We start from the raw sequence: 19754 nt of genomic DNA, 5'->3' as shown, positions 1-19754 counted from the left end.
GACACTTTACTTCCACTTGGAAGGTGTTAGAAATAGGAGTGGACGTCTTGCTGTGAGAGGGTAGTGCCTTCCTGACGTCTGTACCCCATGTATAGTCATAGAAGTGGTCAAATGTCTCGGAAGAGCGAATCAGTGAAGAGATTTAGGAAAAAAAGACGGGTCTCCACGTTGGCAAGCAGCTGTAGTTATTTCCAAAACTGTATTCGGTATCCAGTAACTGCCCAGCCAAAATACATATTTGACTCACTACAGACTAACCGAGCTCGCACTCCAGCTTGGCGTTCAGAGTGGTTCAGACGCTCCGATCCCTTCATTCAGTTTCTTTTGTTTGGTTTACGCAGAGACCGCCGACACTAACCAGCCATGGATGCCATCAAGAAGAAGATGCAGATGCTCAAGCTCGACAAGGAGAATGCCTTGGACAGAGCTGAGCAGGCCGAGTCAGATAAGAAAGCATCTGAGGACAGAAGCAAACAGGTCGGCATCCAGTGTGAAACTCGCTCTGATGCTTTTACGCAGCAGTGCCATTGGCACGTTGCGCACGGCGCTGCATGGTTCTTTCCGATGATCTTTATTATTTTATTTAAAAAAATCACTTTTACATAATAACCTTAAAAATTGCTTTTCTTTTAGCGTTTCTTTACTCCATATGTTGACTGTATGAGGTTGGCACGATTGGAAACAGTGCAGATTTCTAGTTGGATCCTTTATTCATTAGTTATGCTGTTAAGCAATGAGATAAATATTAATTTAAGAAATCCTTAAATAATAGTAATTAATAGAATTAATAGAAATAATAGTCTTTTAATAGAAATTCATTCGTTTAGTAACAAATATATATGTGTGTGTACTTTTTTTTTATTAATAAAAGCGTGTTTTGATTCCGCGTTGTTTGTGTTGAGAATTAATCTGAGAAAATCATCCTCACGTAAATAAAAATCTTCTCGTTTCTCTGCGTACCAGCTTGAGGATGACCTGGTAGCACTGCAGAAGAAGCTGAAGGCAACTGAGGATGAGTTGGACAAATACTCTGAAGCCCTGAAGGAGGCCCAGGAGAAATTGGAGCTCGCAGAGAAGAAAGCCACAGATGTGAGTTTGTGAAGGAACCCGTTTGGCGCACCCACTGCCTAATGATGACCTTGATACACTCCTTTTGAATCCCGTCTGGAAACTAAGATCACCAACCATGAAACAGACACCCTAATGCTTAAGTTATGCATTAATCAATTATAAGAGAGTTGTGGGCTTCATAAGAATATATGGATAGTTAAATTTAGCTCTTGTGCTGTATAAGGTAAAGTCACAGCTCACTGGCTTACCGTTGCGTTCCACCACCATTTGGACGAATCTGGGGGCCAGTATCTAATTTCAGTCGTGTATTTTACAAGCATATTATGAAGTGCATTTTGACAGATTTGTGGCCCTGTTGGCCACAGAACGTACTCCGCGGTTATACTCAACCCAGATGAAATTACCAGTTTATTGGCAGCGTTTATTCTTACGCCAATTCTTACGCTAATTGATGACGTCAGGAGCAGAGACGACGTCAGCAGCAGCAAAAAAATTTTTAACATCCGTGAGATAGACTCATGTTGACTGATTTAATGACAGAGTAAAGAAATACAAAAAGATATAGTTCACTAAATAAATAACTATATAAACATGGCAATATATTTGAATATTATAGACTACAATAGAGCATGGGTGTCTTCTGTGCTCTTTAAGCCAGTTTAGTGCAGGAAGACAAAGTTCTGCAGGTCTAATTAGCACAATTATGAATATCGAGAACATTAATAACACTGTCTGAATAATTAAACATATTTATAATGTATGTATTATGTGTTTATAAGTGATTTAAGGCACTCTCTTTAGATTTAGATTGTCTTTAGATTAAGTTGATGTTTGGAACTGTGATTTTGAAAGGCTTAGCTCAATTTAGCAGTAGGGGACGCACTTAAACTAACTGGTTCATAATGTAGTTTTGTCGTAGCCAAAAAGCATTAAAATGGCTTAAAAAATATTTTAAAAGACCATTAATAATAATTATGATCCACATATTCAGTTCACTAAATTTATTCAACTATTTTCGAGTAAAATGAGTTACTTCCGGGGTTGGTGGCACGTCCCAATCCTCATCAGCGGTTGATTAAAGGGGGTGGGGGCAGGGATCAAACGCGCCGCATCTCCAAGTGTGCTTGTGTCTGCGTGTGGGGAAGCACGCAAAAAACTGAGGGAAAACTAGCTTAGCTGAGACAAACAGAGCAAAAAAATGGCCGGTGGGAGCTCCCTGGAAGCGGTGAAAAAGAAAATCAAGTCATTGCAGGAGCAGGCCGATGCGGCGGAGGACCGGGCGGCGTTACTACAGCGGGACCTGAACCAGGAGAGGAGTGCGAGGGAAGCAGTAAGCGGCTAATGACTTTATAAGGCAATTAGTCCCCGGGGAGCCCAGAGCATTAGGAGTAAATCTGGTCAAAAAGCATGGTTGCTAGGTAGGCCCAGACCGCCTCGGCATATGGTCGAAAACAGGTAGCAGGTTGGCGAGTTTGAAATTAGCCCACCGATGGATGTGAGTAAGGGATGGGTGGATGTGAAAGGACTCCACCCGGTAGATCCCGAATAAACAAAAAGCCCTTTTCAAGTAAGCTAACGGCACAGCAGCGCCGCAACATCGCAGGTCCTGTGAGATAAAGCCCTCCCTTGTGTAACTGGCTAGTTTGAGCACAGGGACCTCCATTTATCCACCTTGCGACATAACAAAACGTAGCCGTTTAGCTAATTTGTTTAAGACTAAATCACAGCGAGCCACGAAATTACAGGTTTGGCTGGGAAAACGCCAGAGAGGATGGATAAGTTTGTCTCCTTTAAGAAATCCTGTTGTATTCTAACCTTTTTTGGTGTAAAATGTGTTAGGAAAAAGAGAAATGACGCACACTCTTTAACTGGTGTTGGAAAATGTACATAAACAACCTGCATCCCTCTATTGGACAAGCTGACCCAGCCCAATCTCTCCAGGGAGTTATTTTATCTGCCTAAGATCTCACAGCAGCTGAAAGCCTGCAGAGCCAAACATAACACGCGAATTTCAGTTAAATGAATAAACTTGATGTGACTGTAGATGACTGGTGTTGTGCTCTCCTAGGCTGAGGGTGATGTAGCTTCCCTGAACAGACGTATCCAGCTGGTTGAGGAGGAGTTGGACCGTGCTCAGGAGCGTCTGGCCACAGCTCTGACCAAGCTGGAGGAGGCTGAGAAGGCTGCTGATGAGAGCGAGAGGTGGGTATCTTGCATCTGGAAAACTGGCACTAAACAGGCACCGCTCTCCCACCCCTCTTATATTATTCATACTCATTTGCAGAGTACTGTAATGGAAAAAGGGTGACATAGAAGGGTTAAGACAAGCTCGGAAAAGAAAATCCTGCGTTGACTTGTTGCTAACTTTTAAAAGGCAAGGCAAGTTTATATATAGCACAATTCAACAGCAAGGTGTTTCAAAGTGCTTTACAGAGACATTAAAAAACAAATAAAAAGCATGATTTAAAATGAAAAAAGAGGAAGGAATGGTAGATAAAATCAGCAGTTAAAATGTAAGTTTTGAAATTTAAGCTTAAAAGTAAAACGGTGTGGATTTGGTGATTTTATTCAAATGCAGCTGAGAAGAAGTGAGTTAAAAGCATTAAACATAAATGGAAATTTAAGTTCTATGAAGCGCTTTAATATTGGATTTTGCTTAACTTTATTATATTATAAAACCAAACATTTGCACATGACATATGCTCTTTGAGTGTCACTTAAGATTTGGCTCACTGCTGCCACCGGTGGCTTGAAGTTGTATTGTATCACTCTTCACAAATGTGCCCGTATTTAAATAATTGCATTTAATTTAATTGTTGCTTTGTGTAATATTATAATATTGAGATAGTTACTGTTTCTTTATGATTGAAAATGCATAGCTCCTGATCAGTGGCTAATCCACACCTGTGGAAATTTAATAGAATGTTATTCCAGTTCATGCCCATGATTTTGTGTTGTGCTTCATTTGATATTCAATTCATCCTTATCCTCTCAGACAGTTGCCATGTGCTTGGCACAACATGACAGATGAGGATGTGTGTTAAGTATTTAGACACTTTGTCCATATAGTCATGTAGTGGTCTCTCTCTCTAATTTTATCTCTACTTCACTAATACAAGGTATTGGTGTGATCCATATGCTTTGTACTAAATGTTTCTTTTAAGAGTGGAATTTCCTGTTCCTCTATGACGCATAGTGTAAACATTACTAAGACTCACCTTATATCACTTCCCTTCCCTCAGAGGCATGAAGGTCATTGAGAACAGGGCAATGAAGGACGAGGAGAAGATGGAGCTGCAGGAGATCCAGCTGAAGGAGGCCAAACACATCGCTGAGGAGGCTGACCGCAAATATGAGGAGGTGAGTATCTCAGCTGTTCAGTGCACCCTGAACTTTGACAATTGTTCAGTTATTTACTTTGATGCAATGCTTGACATATCTGACCAGTATAGGATGCACTAATGTGTTAAGCTAGTGTGGGACTAAATTTAAGGAGTTGTGACTTCAGGTTGCCCGTAAGCTGGTGATCATTGAGGGTGACTTGGAACGTACAGAAGAGCGCGCTGAGCTGTCTGAGAGGTAATGATCACATTTTCCTCACACCTCTCTTGCTTTCTGTGGTTTTTCTCTGCGTGTTTAATCACACCATAACTCTGCAGCAAATGCTCTGAGCTTGAGGAGGAGCTGAAAACTGTGCAGAACAACCTGAAGTCTCTCGAGGCCCAGGCAGAAAAGGTAAGATTATTGACAAATATTCATAGTATAAACCTTTAAAGTTTGTTTGAAACTTCTTTTTGATGCATTTTCATGTTTTGTATATTTGAGTGACTCTGCCCTGTGTATGTAACCACAGTACTCACAGAAGGAGGACAAGTACGAGGAGGAGATCAAGGTCCTGACAGACAAGCTAAAGGAGGTGAGTTAGAGTTATCAGTGAGTCATACGTTTATATATCCTAAATTAAATTTTAAATAGAAGCTTCTCTTGAAACTGAAGATTGAATCGATTGCATTACTTAATTGAATAAATATGCTGAGTGTGTGTGTATATATTTTTTACTCATACTTAAGGGCTTCCTTTCCTCTGGGGCTGTGGTTATTAATTTCCATTAGGAGGTTTACATTACCAATGTTTTATTGCTGTCCTCCACATAGGCTGAGACCCGTGCCGAGTTCGCTGAGAGATCAGTTGCCAAGCTGGAGAAGACCATTGATGACCTTGAGGGTATGAATGTTTTACACTTGGTTTTTAGTCTTTGGTGCAGCGTTTCATGTTCATTTTCCATATAAACAAACATCTGTTACTCTTATTACAAAATTTATTGATGCAAAAAGCAACCCAGTGACTAGTCTTTGTCTAAAGTCCAGTCCTGGTTTCTGAGAGGGAAACTAATAAAAGGCAAATCCCTCATGTGGGGCTGTTTGAGGTATTTATCTGGTCAGCAGGTTGTTAAATAATCCCCAGGACAAATATCTACACTGTCAGTTGTCTGCCAGAAGAAAAACAAAACTGTAATAAGCAGAACCTGCCATGATATGATTCATGTTGGCATCAACATTTCTCACTGCAGTACAGTTTGGCATGGTGGTGTATTGAGCGTTCAAGGCCAGCTAGCCCCGAGAAGTGTTCACAGGGTCACGGAACATGTGAGGCAGTTTCTCGGTGACTCCTCAGGAATTTGACACGGTGTCAGCAGCTGTTCATGTTCCTTCCTATTTCTGTCCTGCCTTTTTATTTCAGTTCCTCAGTTTGCATTTTCTTTTGGCTTTCATTTCTTGACGCTGTTGTTTTTCTGTTCACTGCCCCCTCACTGCCACTCTATAATAATTACAACTCTATAGATGAGCTGTATGCCCAGAAACTGAAGTACAAGGCCATCAGCGAGGAGCTGGACCACGCCCTCAACGACATGACTTCCATGTAATTCACAACACGCTTGTTTCCGTATTGTCTTAGAGCTTTATCTCCTTAACCACAGCGACAACATACAGTAGTGCCCTCTTGTGGCATGTTTGAGTGCCGTGAGTTTTTAACTTTGCTAAACTACAACTTTAAATCCTTCCGTGCTTGTCTAACACTAATTTATGAGTGACCTAATCATGTTTGATATCTTTTTTAAAAATAGATTTTAATACAATTTTTGCAGACCTTTTAACATGAGTGCTTACTTAGTAGAGCTTGTTCCCTGTCTCAGTTCTCTTAGTTCTGCATCCATTTTTCTCTTTTGATTCTGCATGTCATATAGTTTTCATTCTTTTATTTCTCCCTCCAACATTTTTGTTCTTTTGTTTTTGTTCACAGCTAAATTCTCACACTCTTCACTCCAGAAGCTGCTTGAGCATCACCCTTTCTCTCCTGTGCAGCACAGCCCTACTTTCTGTCTCCTTTGTCTATTTATTTCTTTACTGTCCTGGCAGTACTGCACATTGGGCCTTGGCTGCTGGAGTACATTTGTCCATCTGTCTTTCAGACCTTTGAGCCACATTGCTTTATATAAAATAAACATTTTTCCATCTATGTCATCCTTTTCTTTTTCTCTCGCAATGCTTCATTTCCATTTGTCCTTTTTTTTGTTATTGTTTTACCTTCTTTGTGTTTTAATTTATACTGTTTAGTAGCTTTTGAATAAACTCCTGAGTTACTTGTAGTGGCAGTGAATTTTATTCAATTTTTTAATCAGCTGATTGGGGATTTTATATACTTTTTTTTAAAAATATATATCTTTAGTTATATTTTATTGTTTTAAGTCTTCCTCACACCTTCAGATTCAGCTGTAGTTAAATGCAGTTGATGTACTTTAGAAATAGCAAGTTAACATTTTCAATACTCATCGAGTGTTTGCAGATGTGAACGTAGCCCAAAAAATAAAACCAAAAAATAAACACTCCTCATATTGTAGGTCTAAATAGCAAATCAACTAGACTCCAAGTCAGTATTGGCAGACATGGTCACTAAAACTACTACTATAGATTTTTTTTTATTATAATTTTTTTAATTTAAAGAATGCTAATACAGTCACAGGGGCTATTGCAGACAAATGTGACTGTAAATTATATAAAAAAATTAAGTAGGATGAGATTTGTTTAGTTTCACTTGCTACATTAAATCTATTGAAACTCAAATGAGATTGACCACAAAATTGTAAGGCTGTTTGGGGTGGCCCAAATGTCTTATGTCATAGTCACAGTAGTTCACATGAACTAATTGCATGCAGATCGAACTTCATAGATTTAAAGTAGAAATAGAAAATTCCCTACAAATGGTGACATAGTTGCTACAGAATGGCAATTTAACTGTAGAATTACATGCTCTGCAATGTTCCCTTTATATAGGAATATACACAGAGTACAACTAGGTGCCAACCGGTTGAGTCAAGTCCACTGCTTCAATGAGGTGACATTGTTGCGCAGATAAGATGTGTTCATTGGTACAGGCTGCACAAACTGTCTGCAGTCAGAGTTGGACCAGGTTAACTCCCATCAGGTGACCTCTGCAGTTCTCTGGTGATTGAAAGTGGCTGCTGCAGCTAGATGCAAAAAGATCCAGTACAAACATGTGCATCATCATTATTTTTCTATTTGTGAGTGTGTGTTGTTTTGTCCCCTAACTAATCCCAAGGTGGTTGCAGTCTTATCATTCTAGTCTAAGTAATTAATAAGCAGTGAAAAGGAAACAGTGTTTGTAAAAGCAGTAGTGTGTGAGTTTTCTGTGGTTAGCCAAGATGGCAGGATTATGACTGTCCTTAAAAAAACAAGAACATATTACTTGAGCCTTCTGTGTTCATTAGGTCAAGAAATCAACAAACTTATTTTGTGATTACCTTCAAAGCGTCACTCTTTATACTAACCTCCTTTCTTTCTCTTTCCTTTTTCTCCTACCTGCTTTCTGACTGTCAAGACCACCTATACAAGCAGCTTGAGAAAAATCGTCTTCTCACCAATGAACTGAGAGTAGCTCTAAACGAGGCATAAACTGGAAGGGAATCTTGTATGCTTTAATGTTTCTGAAATTCCAGTCACCAGGAATGTTGTTGTACTGTTTATTTAAATAACTATACACAGCAGCAGTTATGTCTTAAAAACAAAACAAGTTACGCTTTCAAAAAAGTGGGAATACAAGTGAGAGATTTTCACATGCATGTTCAAATAACTGCTTCAAGTGGGAGGCTACACAGGTTCAGGAGATGGACGAAATTCAGTTGATATATTTTCTCAGTTATTGTCAGGGCTACGTAATTGAAATCTGGTCTGCAATATGTGCTTCTATCCATGAAAAGGAGGCCTTGGAATATTGCAATGGACTGAACAAATATCATCACTTTTAAAATTATTTGGATTATACCCAGATTTTCCTTTTTGTACTCGGGTGAGATGGATGGTTGGACAGGTGTGTAGTTTTTACTTGTAGCATTTCAGTGATACATTTTAATTATGAATTGCAATAATTTAATAATTCAATTATGTAGCACTAGTTTACAGCAGCAGTCGCCTAAAGCACTAAATATTATAATGTAAAGGCCCTGAAGATTAGAGGGAAACCCCAACAATCAAACAATTCCCTTTGAGGAAGCACTCTGTGACAATAGGGAAAAGGAACTGTCTTTTAACAGGGAGATCTTGGGGAGGATGGCAGCATACTGTGATCGGTTGGGCTGTGAGGAGAAAGATGACTAAACGCACCAAGGGAGAGACTAGATGGAAAAATAATGGTTTACAATAGTGGCATGTAAATGCATCAGGGGTGAAGAGGGAAGTGGAGAAGAAATCCTGAGTGCGTCATTGGACGTCCTCCAGCAGCCTTAACTTGTAGCAGTATAAATAACTAAAGCTTTATTCAAAATTTTGTTTTTCAAATGTAATCTTAAAAGTAAAGAGGCTTTAACTGGGAGCTTATTTGATAGGAGAGGAGCCAGATATCTGAAGGCTCTGTCTCCCATTCTACTTTTAGAAATTCTAGGAACAACAAGTAAGCCTGCAGTCTGAGAGCGAAGTGCTTTGTTGGGAACTGTTCCCACAAACCTCATAGTTATCTGTAGAGATGTCTGCCTTCTCCAAGAATATAATAAAACTACATGGCGCTCACCTTGCGATGCTAAAAGTGCCAAATAATCGGGTTGTGACTTCAGGAAAGAAACATTCCAGCTGAATTTTTCCCAATGTTTATTTTGGGGCGCTTTAAGCATTACAAGGCAAGATGTTGCTTGCCTTGTGATGCTTAAAGCAAGGCAAGCAACATTTAGTTTATCCTGAGGAGTTATATATCCTCAGGACATAGCAGCTTAAACCAAAACAGTGTAGGTGGATAAAGAGAACTTCAAAGAAAAGGTGTGCAGTTTTATTTTGCGGCGAACTGTTCGTTAATCGTAGCACAGGAGGAGATTGATCATATGATTCACCTGTAGCAACAAGGAAGTGTTGGCGGTAAGGAAGATGTGAATAACAGTTTTCACAGTACCCCTGTATGATCTGTCAGTAATTTGTCTAAGTGAATGGGGGAGAAAAAAGGACATGGAGTGTGCATGTACAATAAAAGTAAAGTGATACTGGTCCAATAGTAGAAGGAGACAATTATTAGTGTTTAGAAGAGTTTTCAGTTTTTTCCTTAAAAGTGCTAGGGTTTTATACTTTGGTCAGTTCCACTGCCAAGTCATATATTACAAAAAAGGAAAGCTTTTTTTTCCCCCCTTGCATAAACTCACTACGTCCATTCTTGACCACAGCCCTGTCAATAGCGTGAGTTTTTAGTATTTCTAGTATACTTTAAATACAAGTTCAAATTTGATTAGTTATATCAGAAAATCGAAAAATAACTTCAGGATATCGACTCCGCTAATAAGTGCTGACCTCTTACTGGAAAAAAAAATATATATACTGGGGTATGTAACGATATCCAGCATATGTTTGTCACTGTACCTGAGGTAAACCTTTGTCTGACTATATTCTGTGTCTCTTGTAACTGTTTTTTTTTTCTTTCTTTTTTGGTTTTTAACTGATGCAATGCTATATTAACAGATAAACTCACACGTGCTAAAGAAGAGGGCCTGAGCATAAAGCAGATGCTGGATCATACTCTAATGGAGATGGTTAACATTTGACCTAGCTCTGTTCCCCTCCTCACATTGCCTCATCTGCTCTGAATATGGCTGGCTCCCATATGACTATGACTGCTACACACAAAGCTGGAGCTTGTGTTTGTCTCCTCTGACCGTGGCATCTTGAAGACACAAGCTCTGCGCAAGTTAGAAGCTCGTCTACAGTTTCCTTTACGCACTGTATTCAAAGGTCATTTAAAATTTACTGTACATCTTTAATTGTTTACATGTACGTGTGGGGAATTTGCACTTTTTTGGGGAATATACTGCACATGATCGTCATGAATGAAGCCATAATTTAAGCCAAGGTTATGAAAGGGACTTTTATTATGTGTACTTTTGTAAAGTTGCTTATGTGTTAGATTCTTTTTGTATTGTAAAAATGTATTCACTGTCAGTGATATTCTCTTCCAGTTTAGCAAGGAAGGAATTCTTAGCACAGTAGCGAAACTCATTATATTGTTTCAACTAAGCAAACTAAATACTTGTGGCATACTTATCTGTTCGTTATGTAGGTGTTTTCTTTTCGAAACACTGATTTTTGTTTTTTATCTTGGAGATGTACAAATCATAAATAAATATGCGAATCAACCTGGCTGTTGCAATTGTTAATTGTTCTTGGAAGAAAGAAGCTTGAGAGTCCCCCCCCCCAAGACCTTGACTGCCTGCTTCCAAGGAGTCAAGGTCTTGGGGAGTGATGAATCTCAACATGCAAAGACAAACACAGGATTAAACTTTTCTAGCTTGGCGGGAAAAAGACAACTGGACCTCCCTAAACTTGTAGATGTTTCAGCTCTCATCCAAAGGCATATGGGTCTAGAGATGAAAATGCCCGAATTGCACCTTTAATAAAAATAAATTGAAAATAATCTTTATCATCCAATTATTTAAGGTTTGATTATATGTGTTGGATCAAAGTGAAAGATTTTCACATGCATGTGGGGGTGCCTTAACTGCTATAGTTCCTCCTCGCCGCAGGGAGGCGCCAATAAACAGGCTATTCCTCTGCAGCGGTGGGAGTGCAGGGGTCGAAGTTCGTAGTTGGAGTCTGTGTTGTGAGTCTCACGACTACAGAGCGAAACATGAGCGAGAACTCAGATTTTGTTGATTTTTTTCCGGATTCTAAGGCTGAGTACGTACTCAGCAATGTTGCGGAAGTGGTTGAGAGGATTCTTACGTTCATACCAACCAAATCGCTTCTCCAGCTCGCGAGGTAGGTGGCTGATCTTTGTACGCATCACTGTGAGCTAACGCTAATGGCCGCCGATAGAAGTGAAACTCCGAAGCAAAAACTTACGGAAGAGCTAAAGCAGCAGCTAGCCTAGCGGTTGTTATTGTCTGTTGGATTCTAATCAAGGGCTTTCTTTCAGCTACTCTGCCTGGATATATAGACGAGCTGAGTCTTTCTTTTTTAAAAAAAAACAAAACTAAGCGATTGTACCTGGTCAGCAAGTGAGACTGAGTTTATCTTTTACCCTTTCAGTGTGTGCAGACTCTGGAGAAACTGTGCCCGCAGAGTGCTTAGGACTCAGCAGCAGCTGACCTGGGTGTCGGCCTCTGGACATCCCAGCACGGAGTCCCATGCTCTCAATAGCATCTTGGCCGAAGAAGTGGAGGTAAACTTCAAAACTCTCATCGAATGGTATTTAAATAATTAGTGACACTAAATGAAAACGTTAAAGATAAATGTGAGTAGACAGCTCTTGGTTAATAGTTTTAAAACAGCATACCAATACCCTCTGTGCTACCCACTCCTTGAGTAAGCTATCCATCGCGCAAAAATTTTTTGCCAGCTATCCACTGCAAAGCTGTTCAGCTTTATTTCAAACCCTTCCTGAGAGTTCACCATGGGCCTCACACTTGTTTAAAGGCCGTACATTAACATCTGTATCAAACTGACCCCACCCCCTCCTTTTTTGTCACATTGGTGTGAGCTAGATCTGCTGTCCTCCCTGGAACACCCTGCTGTCTACAAGCAAAAAGGTGTTGCATCAAGCCAGGAACCTTCCTTATTATGCATACCTCAGAGAATTTCTCTGTAACGTCCAGAGGTGTCTCAGGGAGAACATTTGCTCCAAACAATCTGAACTGTGGTCACCTTACCTGATAGATTTGGCTACTTACAACTTCATCCTCAACCCCAACATAGAATTTAAGTTATAGGGTTGCATTTTTGACACAATGGAGAAAATCCAAAGAGCATCACAAATGTGCATGTGCAAGCAGTATTAAAGATTTCAAGTTGAAGTGGAGAATCTCAAAAGATATGTAGCCTTTATGCTACTAAGATTGCAATGATATGAACTTTGTTTTATACATATCCTCCTGAGACCCAGCCTATTCACTTATGTTCTCTGTAATGGAAAGTTGTTTTTGGTCTATATCTTTTAACTTTTTTGAACTACCCTACTATGTCCTGATGTACTGAATAGAGGACATCGTGGCCTTTCTAATGATATCTCATATGCTTGTGTAACCTCTTTTAGCTCCAAAGAGGCAGGATATCACAAAAAAAAGTTAAGCTAAAAGAGACTTTATTGTTTGGTTCTCAGGAGGGTATGATCAGGAACTGTTTTTATTCTAAAAACTCTAATTCAAATAATTTTACAGAAAGTATACCTGCTGCCTAAAACAGTTCTGGTAATGGCAGACTCTGAGATCCTCAATGGAGGAGCCTTTTCCTACAAACAGAACAAAGGTTGGTATAAAATATATTTCTTTTGTAAACTGTATACTTCCCTTAAGGCACAACTCTCTCATACATTATTATTTGACTTAACTTCAAGGTGCAAATGCATAATCCTCTAGGAAAGCAGAAGTGTCTTTACAACATATTCTATAAATAAGTACTTCTAATAAAAGCTTCTTTTAGTGTTCATTTTGTAACAGTAAGTCTGTTTGTTTAAACATTTGCAGGCTAGTGTTCATTTGGCATCTTTAATTACCTGCCATACTTCCTTGAAATGATATTTGAGGTGCACCTATTCTATCCATATAGACAACGTTGCACATGTTTTTTTTTTTTTTTTTTAGAAGCGTTTGTTTGAACTTAGATACAGAGAACATTGTTATTTGAAATCTAGAAAACTTTAAAACTGTTGCACCCTGAACAGTTTTCGGAGGGTGAAAAACCTGCCCAGTTTCTTAAATGAAGCTGTTCAAAGCATCTTAGATAACTTAATTACAGTTCTTTTATGGATTTAGGTCCACTATCTTCTGCCTCCTCTCCCATTAGTCACACAGGCCTAGAGATCGCTTGATGCCAATGGCAACCTTTCCCGTCCATAGGGAAAAACTGTGTATTCCACAACAGGTTGGCGTGTGATTGCCTGCACTCACTAGGTGAAATTGCACCACAAACCTTGTTGTGATTGCCCTAGTTTGCATGGAAGTTGTGCATTACCCCTGAAACCAATGAAAATGGTGACTTTAACAGAGAAAGGCATTTCTTTTTATGGTTTGTGTCACAGTTTCACTACTGCCTGGTAAGTATTTTGGAAATTCTGACAGACAAGTCTTCATCTTCTATGCAAACTACTACTACTACTGCGACTACAGTAACCTGCTAGTCACCAGAACAATTACAACAAGGTTTTTGGATCAGAGCTAATAACCTCTTTGTGACCAATTTTATGATAGCGAGTGTCAAGAACCATTTACCAACTAGTTGTGGAATACATTATTTCACTGGTGACTGCTGGTTATCAGGAGGGGTTCGCTGACTGACTGGTCTCTTGGCCGCCATGAACAAGGCTTTAAAGACTTGATTTGTTTTTTTTTGTTTTTTTAGCGACTGCTAGCAGTCTCCCACAACTACTTGCAACTGGTTGGGGAATACACATTTTTCATTAGCAGGTGGTGGTCACTAGGGGAAAAATGTGTGCTTTGTGACTGGATCTTAGAGAGGACAACTATTTTGATGCTTACTTATTTTTGTTAACCAAGGCTTTTTTCCTCAGGCTCTGTGCACACTCCTGTAAATGGTAGTATATGATGTGTCACTTATATGGCATCCGTAGTGTTTTCGTATTGTTTATTATTTGGTCAAATCAAAGGAAAATTCATTTTATGATGGGATATTCTAAATAATATTAATAGACTAGTCAGTTTATAATCTGTGTACTATTAAGGAGCAAATTCAGCTGTGTCTGGACACAAGTCAGGACTTGTTTACGATGAAGTACAAAAAATAAAAAACCATATCAAAAATAATATAAAGCATAATAGAATACAACATAAACCAGCGAGTCAATTAAAAGCTTATCTGTATAAATAAAAAATGTCTTCAGTGGCTTTTAAAAGAATAAGTAAAGTCTGTACAGTGTAAATATAGTGAAAGGAAATTCCACAGACTTCCACTGCCTGAAAACCCAGATCCCCAAAAGTTTTGAACAACAAGGTGGGCAAAGAGCCCTGCAGCAGAGCAGTTGTGGACATGGAGACTCTTAGTCCACTTTGTTGCTATGGTTAATCCTTTGTCATTCAGACTGTATGTTTGGAATCGTCATGCTATAAAACAAAATGGACATATATCACATGCTGCCCTAATGGTATTGATCACAACGTAAAATGTTTCCACAGTAGTACACTTGTGTGGCCTTTCTTCTCATTAACATGTTTTTTTTCCCCACTGAAGCAAAAAAGAGTCGCAACAGTCTAGACGCAGAACTGAACGAGCTCTTCCCCAGAGGCTGTGATGTCATGGGCGTTGCTACACCAGGAATAGTCTGTAAGTGTTCCTTATTTCTGTCTCTTTCATATTTCTTCATTTATGAGGAAGAAAATAAAATGTCCCCCTCAAACCAAAATAAATCATGTGATTTGATATAAAACACTATTATTTTTAATGAGTTTCAAAGCTATCATGATACAAATGTGGCTTTTGGTTAATATACTACCGTGCTCTGAATATGAAAGCTAACCACTTTTCAAGCATATTCAAGGAGAATACTTCATCTATCAGCAGGGAGGACTCGCATTAATCCCCACCACTGCTGCCTAGTTAGAAAGTACCACTGGTGGCTTGCATCTCTGTGCCTCTCTCTCTGATAGATTGCCTAGTCTGCCTGATGCTGTGCTCCCCATTTCTCTATATAATCACAACCCTCTGCAGAAGTGACACTCCATCAGCCATGTTCTCTTTCCTCAAGATGATGGCTTATCAGGCTCCCATCGTCTATCAGGTTTAATGGAAGCCTCGGCCGTTTGTGATAACACTCGCATTTTGTGATATAGTAGCCTAAGGTCACCACAGGGTCAACACGCCCAGCTAATTCAACTAAATTAGATCTTTAATCAGATAAGGCTGAGAGTTTGTATAGTAACACTGCCCAGATTACAGCTAGTTATTTATCCGTATTGATAAAGATGCTGATTGTATGAATTACAGAGATGACACATGCAGTATTCTTTCATTCTTTATGAATACTGTTTGTAACGCAATAGAAGATCAGGGTAAAGTGCATGGTAAAGAAATTTGTTTGCTTTCTGTTCGAAATGCTGAAAGGGTTTCTGCGATGTACAACTGAGCTGATACACCGTTTGTTTTGCTCAGCAGCACTAAAAAAATCTTTTAGGATTGGTGAATGAGGATTCCTCTTTGTGTAGTGTTCTTGTGCATTTATGGCAGCACAGCATCATGTATTTGCATGGAAACACATCCACATGTCCCTTTGATTCATGTTTTTTAAATCAAAGTTTTTGAAATAAATTTTTGTTGGTTTGGTTCTATGTTTAAAACTGGTTCTCACCCCTGTAGCGCACACCCAGTTCAGTGCTGAATCCACTCCCAGAATAAGTGAAGCTGCAGTTCCTCTCATAGCCACTAGATGGTGACTCTTTGAAACTGTAGATACATTTGCTTAACTTCTCACTTCAAATGAAAAATGAAAGAGAATTTCCTTGAGGTGGCTTTAGTTAATTTCTTCTTTGATTCTATTGATGGTAATATCAATTGTCAAAAACTGTAAAGCTTTAAGGGTTGTTTCCTTCATTAGTAGGTCACCACTGGTTTCCTCTTGTGTCATACCTCTGCTCAATATTTTTTTTTCTTTTTTAAACATTTGAATTTTCAGTACATCTATAACTAAGTATAAGGATAAACAATGCTGCTGATGCTGGTTAACAAATAATCCATTAAAACATGCATAAAAATGTATACTTTTATGGTGCTTCATGATTGGCTCTCTGTACAGTGACACCCAGCGGCTCTTGCGGCAACCCTCCCCAGGAGTACCAAGATGGGGGAGCTGGCTTTGCAATCATGCTTCCAGCTATTGAGGGTGTCCAGATCCAGCCTTTTCACTTTTGTAAGAGAACCATCTCCCCGACAGCCCTTAAAGAAGCAGGTAAGCATCGACTACCTAGTTATTCAATAATATAAACTTCAATAAAATCTTTAATTTTTTGTTTTGTTATGTCTTTCCAGGACTAGTTGACAACCCAGAGCTACGTGTGATACTGATTTTCTTCTATGAGGCATATAAACCAGGAGGCGCACGCTTCCTTAACCAGATACTAGAGCCGCTTTCGAAGACCAAAGCTCTGATTGCTGGAGGCCTGGTAGAGAACGCCTTCGCTCCTTCCAGATACTGGTGAGTTAATTTCCCGAGTGTAAACTAGATATTTTATGGGGTAAATCTAGTAGTGGATTTCCTGCAAATATTTTCGGTCTGATCCTGTGGTGGTTTATCAAATGGTATTTCAGTCTGTATGTGGAAAAATACAAGAGTATAATTGACTGCCACTGCTCAGAGACAACAATCACGATCTACTGCTTCAGAGTAAATATTAGCTGTTCAAAACAGAAGTTTGACATCTATATTTCTCTACTGGGTATCTCCTTTATCTCACTACCAATAGGATGTAATTGATTTTGATAATTAACTGGTAGTGTCTGAGGTAAATTATGAAAAGCCTTTTCAGTATGCACTCTACAATACTCACACTTTCCATGATCTCTCACTCTGTAGCTGTAGCCAGGGTTCATATGGTGTGATAGGCCTGGCCCTGAGTGGGCCTAAAGTTCAGGGGGCGTCTGTGCTGTTGGAGGAAGACGTCATCAGCGCAAAAGCGGCTGAAGCCACAATCCGACGACTAAAGGCAGCCAAAATTCCAGAGAAAAACACCCTGGGATTTATGTTTGCCTGCGTGGGGAGAGGCCAGAACTACTACAACAACCAGAGCAATGTCGAGGCAGATGCTTTCCGCAAGGTGTTCCCCAACACCCCGCTCTTTGGGCTGTTTGGAAACGGCGAGATTGGCTGCGACCGAATCATAAAAGATGACTACACACTGTGTGACACTGACACGGACAACCTGCAGCACGAGTACACTACTGTCATGACCCTGGTCCATCTAGGCTGAATGTCCCGCAGCAACGGTCAACACACAGGATGAAAGATGACACGTCATGCTTTTGTTTGTAACAGCAGTCGAGAACAACAAACATTGTGTACAGAGTAACGGTACAGCATAGAAGAATATCGCTGTCACTATTTCTACTCATAAAGAAGAACGGTAATCTTTTTAACCCTCAGTGTAATGGCAGCATGTGGCATAGTATCCCTTGGAGACTGTGTGGAAACCCAGGCTTTATATTAAAACCAGTGCATTCATACATTTCAGACATAACAATACAAACTCGGAACAATGTGATATAGCACATATAATAAAATGCAAGAAAAAGTGCTCCTATTATGCTCACTTAAGAACTGGAATGTTTACTTTGTATCTGAAGGAATTGGCTCACATGTACTATGAAGTGCTGCAGAACTGTTTCTTACCTCATATCTTTAATAGTTTGTTAGGAGAAGCCCAGATGGCCCTGATTGGTCAGATGGCACTATGAACGTGAGGGCGTGCTTATTACACACAGAGCAACATAAAGTATTAGCCACATTATGAAGAGGTTCTGACATTCTTTGTGAATGATCATTTTATATGTAAATAACTGAAATCACAACACATCTGTTTTCTGTAACTTGCTGTATGTAAATGCTTTTTTTTTCTTTTCTTTTTTTAATTGCTGCTATAGCATCAGTATTTTAGCAGTGCAGTACGACTAGCTGCAAATTACTTTGGGAATTCCTGCTTTACTTAATGGGCTCTGTTTGCATCACACTTTCATATTCGCTTTTGTTATATGGCAGCACAACCAGAAAAAATATGGAAAGGATTTAATGTTATTGGGATTTGTAGCCATCATTGGATCATTTTGTGCACTTTGCTCATGGTTAGCTTAGCTGGGTCAGCCAGTCAGGCTGGTACTGTGTCACTGTGCTCCATAGTGATAGATAAGTCACTGAAGAAAGCTTGGCCTGCAAAGGAGAAGTTTCAGGAAGTTCAGTCGGAGTGTTTTCTATGGGAACGTGTAACTCCCGGTAACTTTGAAAACCATTATATACATAAAAAGACAAACAAAAAAAACTTGGGGTATAATTGGGGCACTTTAATATTCATGATTCTGCAAATGCACTTTTAATTCATGTGATGACTCTGGGCCTTCCTCAAAACATCCAGCCAAGGTTTTACACATGTCTTACCAATGGATAATGTACACGCCACTGTAGCCTACAAGTTCATACTGATAGGATTCACAATTATTGAATTGGGTCCAGAAAATACAGTTCGTCCCCCCCACGCTAAGTTACATCTTCTACTACCTGCTCCCAACTGTTGGGCTTAAAGTCACATCAGCTAACTAAGCTCCTAGAGAATGGGACCAAATAGCTGCCTTGTTGGGTGTGTAAGTGACACCTACTTACTTTTAGTATTGGCTCTCCTGCACTTTCTGACTTTATAAAGCAGGTGTTGATGGTTGGAAATAATTGAAGAAATGTGAAAAGCTGTCAGAATTGTACAATACTTTAGGACGCTGTAATGTTATACACATCTTGGCTTTTTCCTCAGATGGCCCTGTCTTTTAATACATTCTCTGGTTGCTTTGAAAATAAAAAACTGAGATAAAGGTGCAATTTCCAAGTTATACTGTGTTTGTCAGGTAGTTGTATGTTGAAAAATGGCTTACGTTTTCTGTAAAAACTGCAATGATTGTAGCAAAAAGTGGATGTTTTCAAGAAATGTACATTATTTTTTACTTTTTGAAAGACTTTATTTGCAGCTTAGTTGATGTGTCTTTCTCTTTTTGTTCCTTTTCCCCATCTTTAATCGTTTTTGGAGAAGAAATTAAACTGAATCTAAATGGCTTAATGAACAAACTTGTTTTGGTGTTGAAGAACTTTTCTAAATGTGCCAAATCATATCTCTTTTGCTCATCTCAATAAATTACACCCAAAAACAATATAAATAGATATCTGTTATCTTGTTTTCTTAAACCCACTATTGTTGAACGCACTGTGCATCTTTGAAAGACAGCCTCTGAGCCCACTGGGTGCTAAGCATCCGTCTTCGGTTGTAACTACAGGCTAACTACAGTTAATTTAGATCTCCGGTTTTCGTTTTTTGCGCACACCCTGAAATTGCGCCTCAGCCTATAACATCTCCAGCAGCCCACGTCCAGGCGTGTTTAAATAAAGGAAGAGACGCTTCAGTCTGATTGATGTGCGCTTTAACCATCGACTGGCTAATCCCG

The 19754-nt window shown here is 39.4% G+C and overlaps 2 protein-coding genes across 8 annotated transcripts; both read left to right on the top strand.

Moving 5' to 3' along the window:
- Positions 1–203: 203 nt before the first annotated feature.
- LOC102780347 (tropomyosin alpha-1 chain-like) lies at positions 204–10761 on the top strand. Of its 7 annotated transcripts, XM_006779871.3 has the most exons (10): positions 206–477; positions 964–1089; positions 3140–3273; positions 4314–4431; positions 4580–4650; positions 4731–4806; positions 4925–4987; positions 5226–5295; positions 5913–5991; positions 6373–6588. In XM_006779871.3, exons 1-10 carry the CDS (start codon positions 364–366, stop codon positions 6374–6376), a joined length of 855 nt encoding a protein of 284 aa, XP_006779934.1. In that variant the 5' UTR covers positions 206–363; the 3' UTR covers positions 6377–6588. The 7 variants fall into 7 exon arrangements, with proteins under 7 accessions (XP_006779935.1, XP_006779936.1, XP_087687754.1 ...); XM_006779872.3 differs by lacking the exons at positions 5913–5991; positions 6373–6588 and adding an exon at positions 10083–10751 and having other exon boundaries at positions 204–477; XM_006779873.3 differs by lacking the exons at positions 5913–5991; positions 6373–6588 and adding an exon at positions 7969–9301 and having other exon boundaries at positions 204–477.
- A 427-nt stretch (positions 10762–11188) lies between these two features.
- Positions 11189–19380, top strand: fbxo22 (F-box protein 22). The gene is made up of 7 exons (XM_006779869.3): positions 11189–11375; positions 11646–11778; positions 12773–12860; positions 14799–14891; positions 16357–16509; positions 16590–16755; positions 17134–19380. The coding sequence occupies exons 1-7, from the start codon at positions 11245–11247 to the stop codon at positions 17525–17527; spliced, it is 1158 nt and encodes a 385-aa protein (XP_006779932.1). The 5' UTR covers positions 11189–11244; the 3' UTR covers positions 17528–19380.
- The last annotated feature ends 374 nt before the right edge of the window (positions 19381–19754 follow it).

This window comes from Neolamprologus brichardi, chromosome 1, assembly GCF_056152115.1.
Source record: "Neolamprologus brichardi isolate AB-2024 chromosome 1, ASM5615211v1, whole genome shotgun sequence".
NCBI lineage: Eukaryota > Metazoa > Chordata > Actinopteri > Cichliformes > Cichlidae > Neolamprologus > Neolamprologus brichardi.
This window is presented reverse-complemented; position numbering and strand designations above follow the sequence as displayed.

Bases quoted from the DNA above. Each gene is read 5' to 3' on its own strand.
- LOC102780347 (XM_006779872.3), top strand. From the start codon at position 364: ATGGATGCCATCAAGAAGAAGATGCAGATGCTCAAGCTCGACAAGGAG. The intron at 1,090-3,139 runs GTGAGTTTGTGA...GTGCTCTCCTAG, and splicing joins CAGAGAAGAAAGCCACAGAT to GCTGAGGGTGATGTAGCTTC. The intron at 4,651-4,730 runs GTAATGATCACA...ATAACTCTGCAG, and splicing joins CGCGCTGAGCTGTCTGAGAG to CAAATGCTCTGAGCTTGAGG.
- fbxo22 (XM_006779869.3), top strand. From the start codon at position 11,245: ATGAGCGAGAACTCAGATTTTGTTGATTTTTTTCCGGATTCTAAGGCT. The intron at 11,376-11,645 runs GTAGGTGGCTGA...TTACCCTTTCAG, and splicing joins TCGCTTCTCCAGCTCGCGAG to TGTGTGCAGACTCTGGAGAA. The intron at 11,779-12,772 runs GTAAACTTCAAA...ATAATTTTACAG, and splicing joins TCTTGGCCGAAGAAGTGGAG to AAAGTATACCTGCTGCCTAA.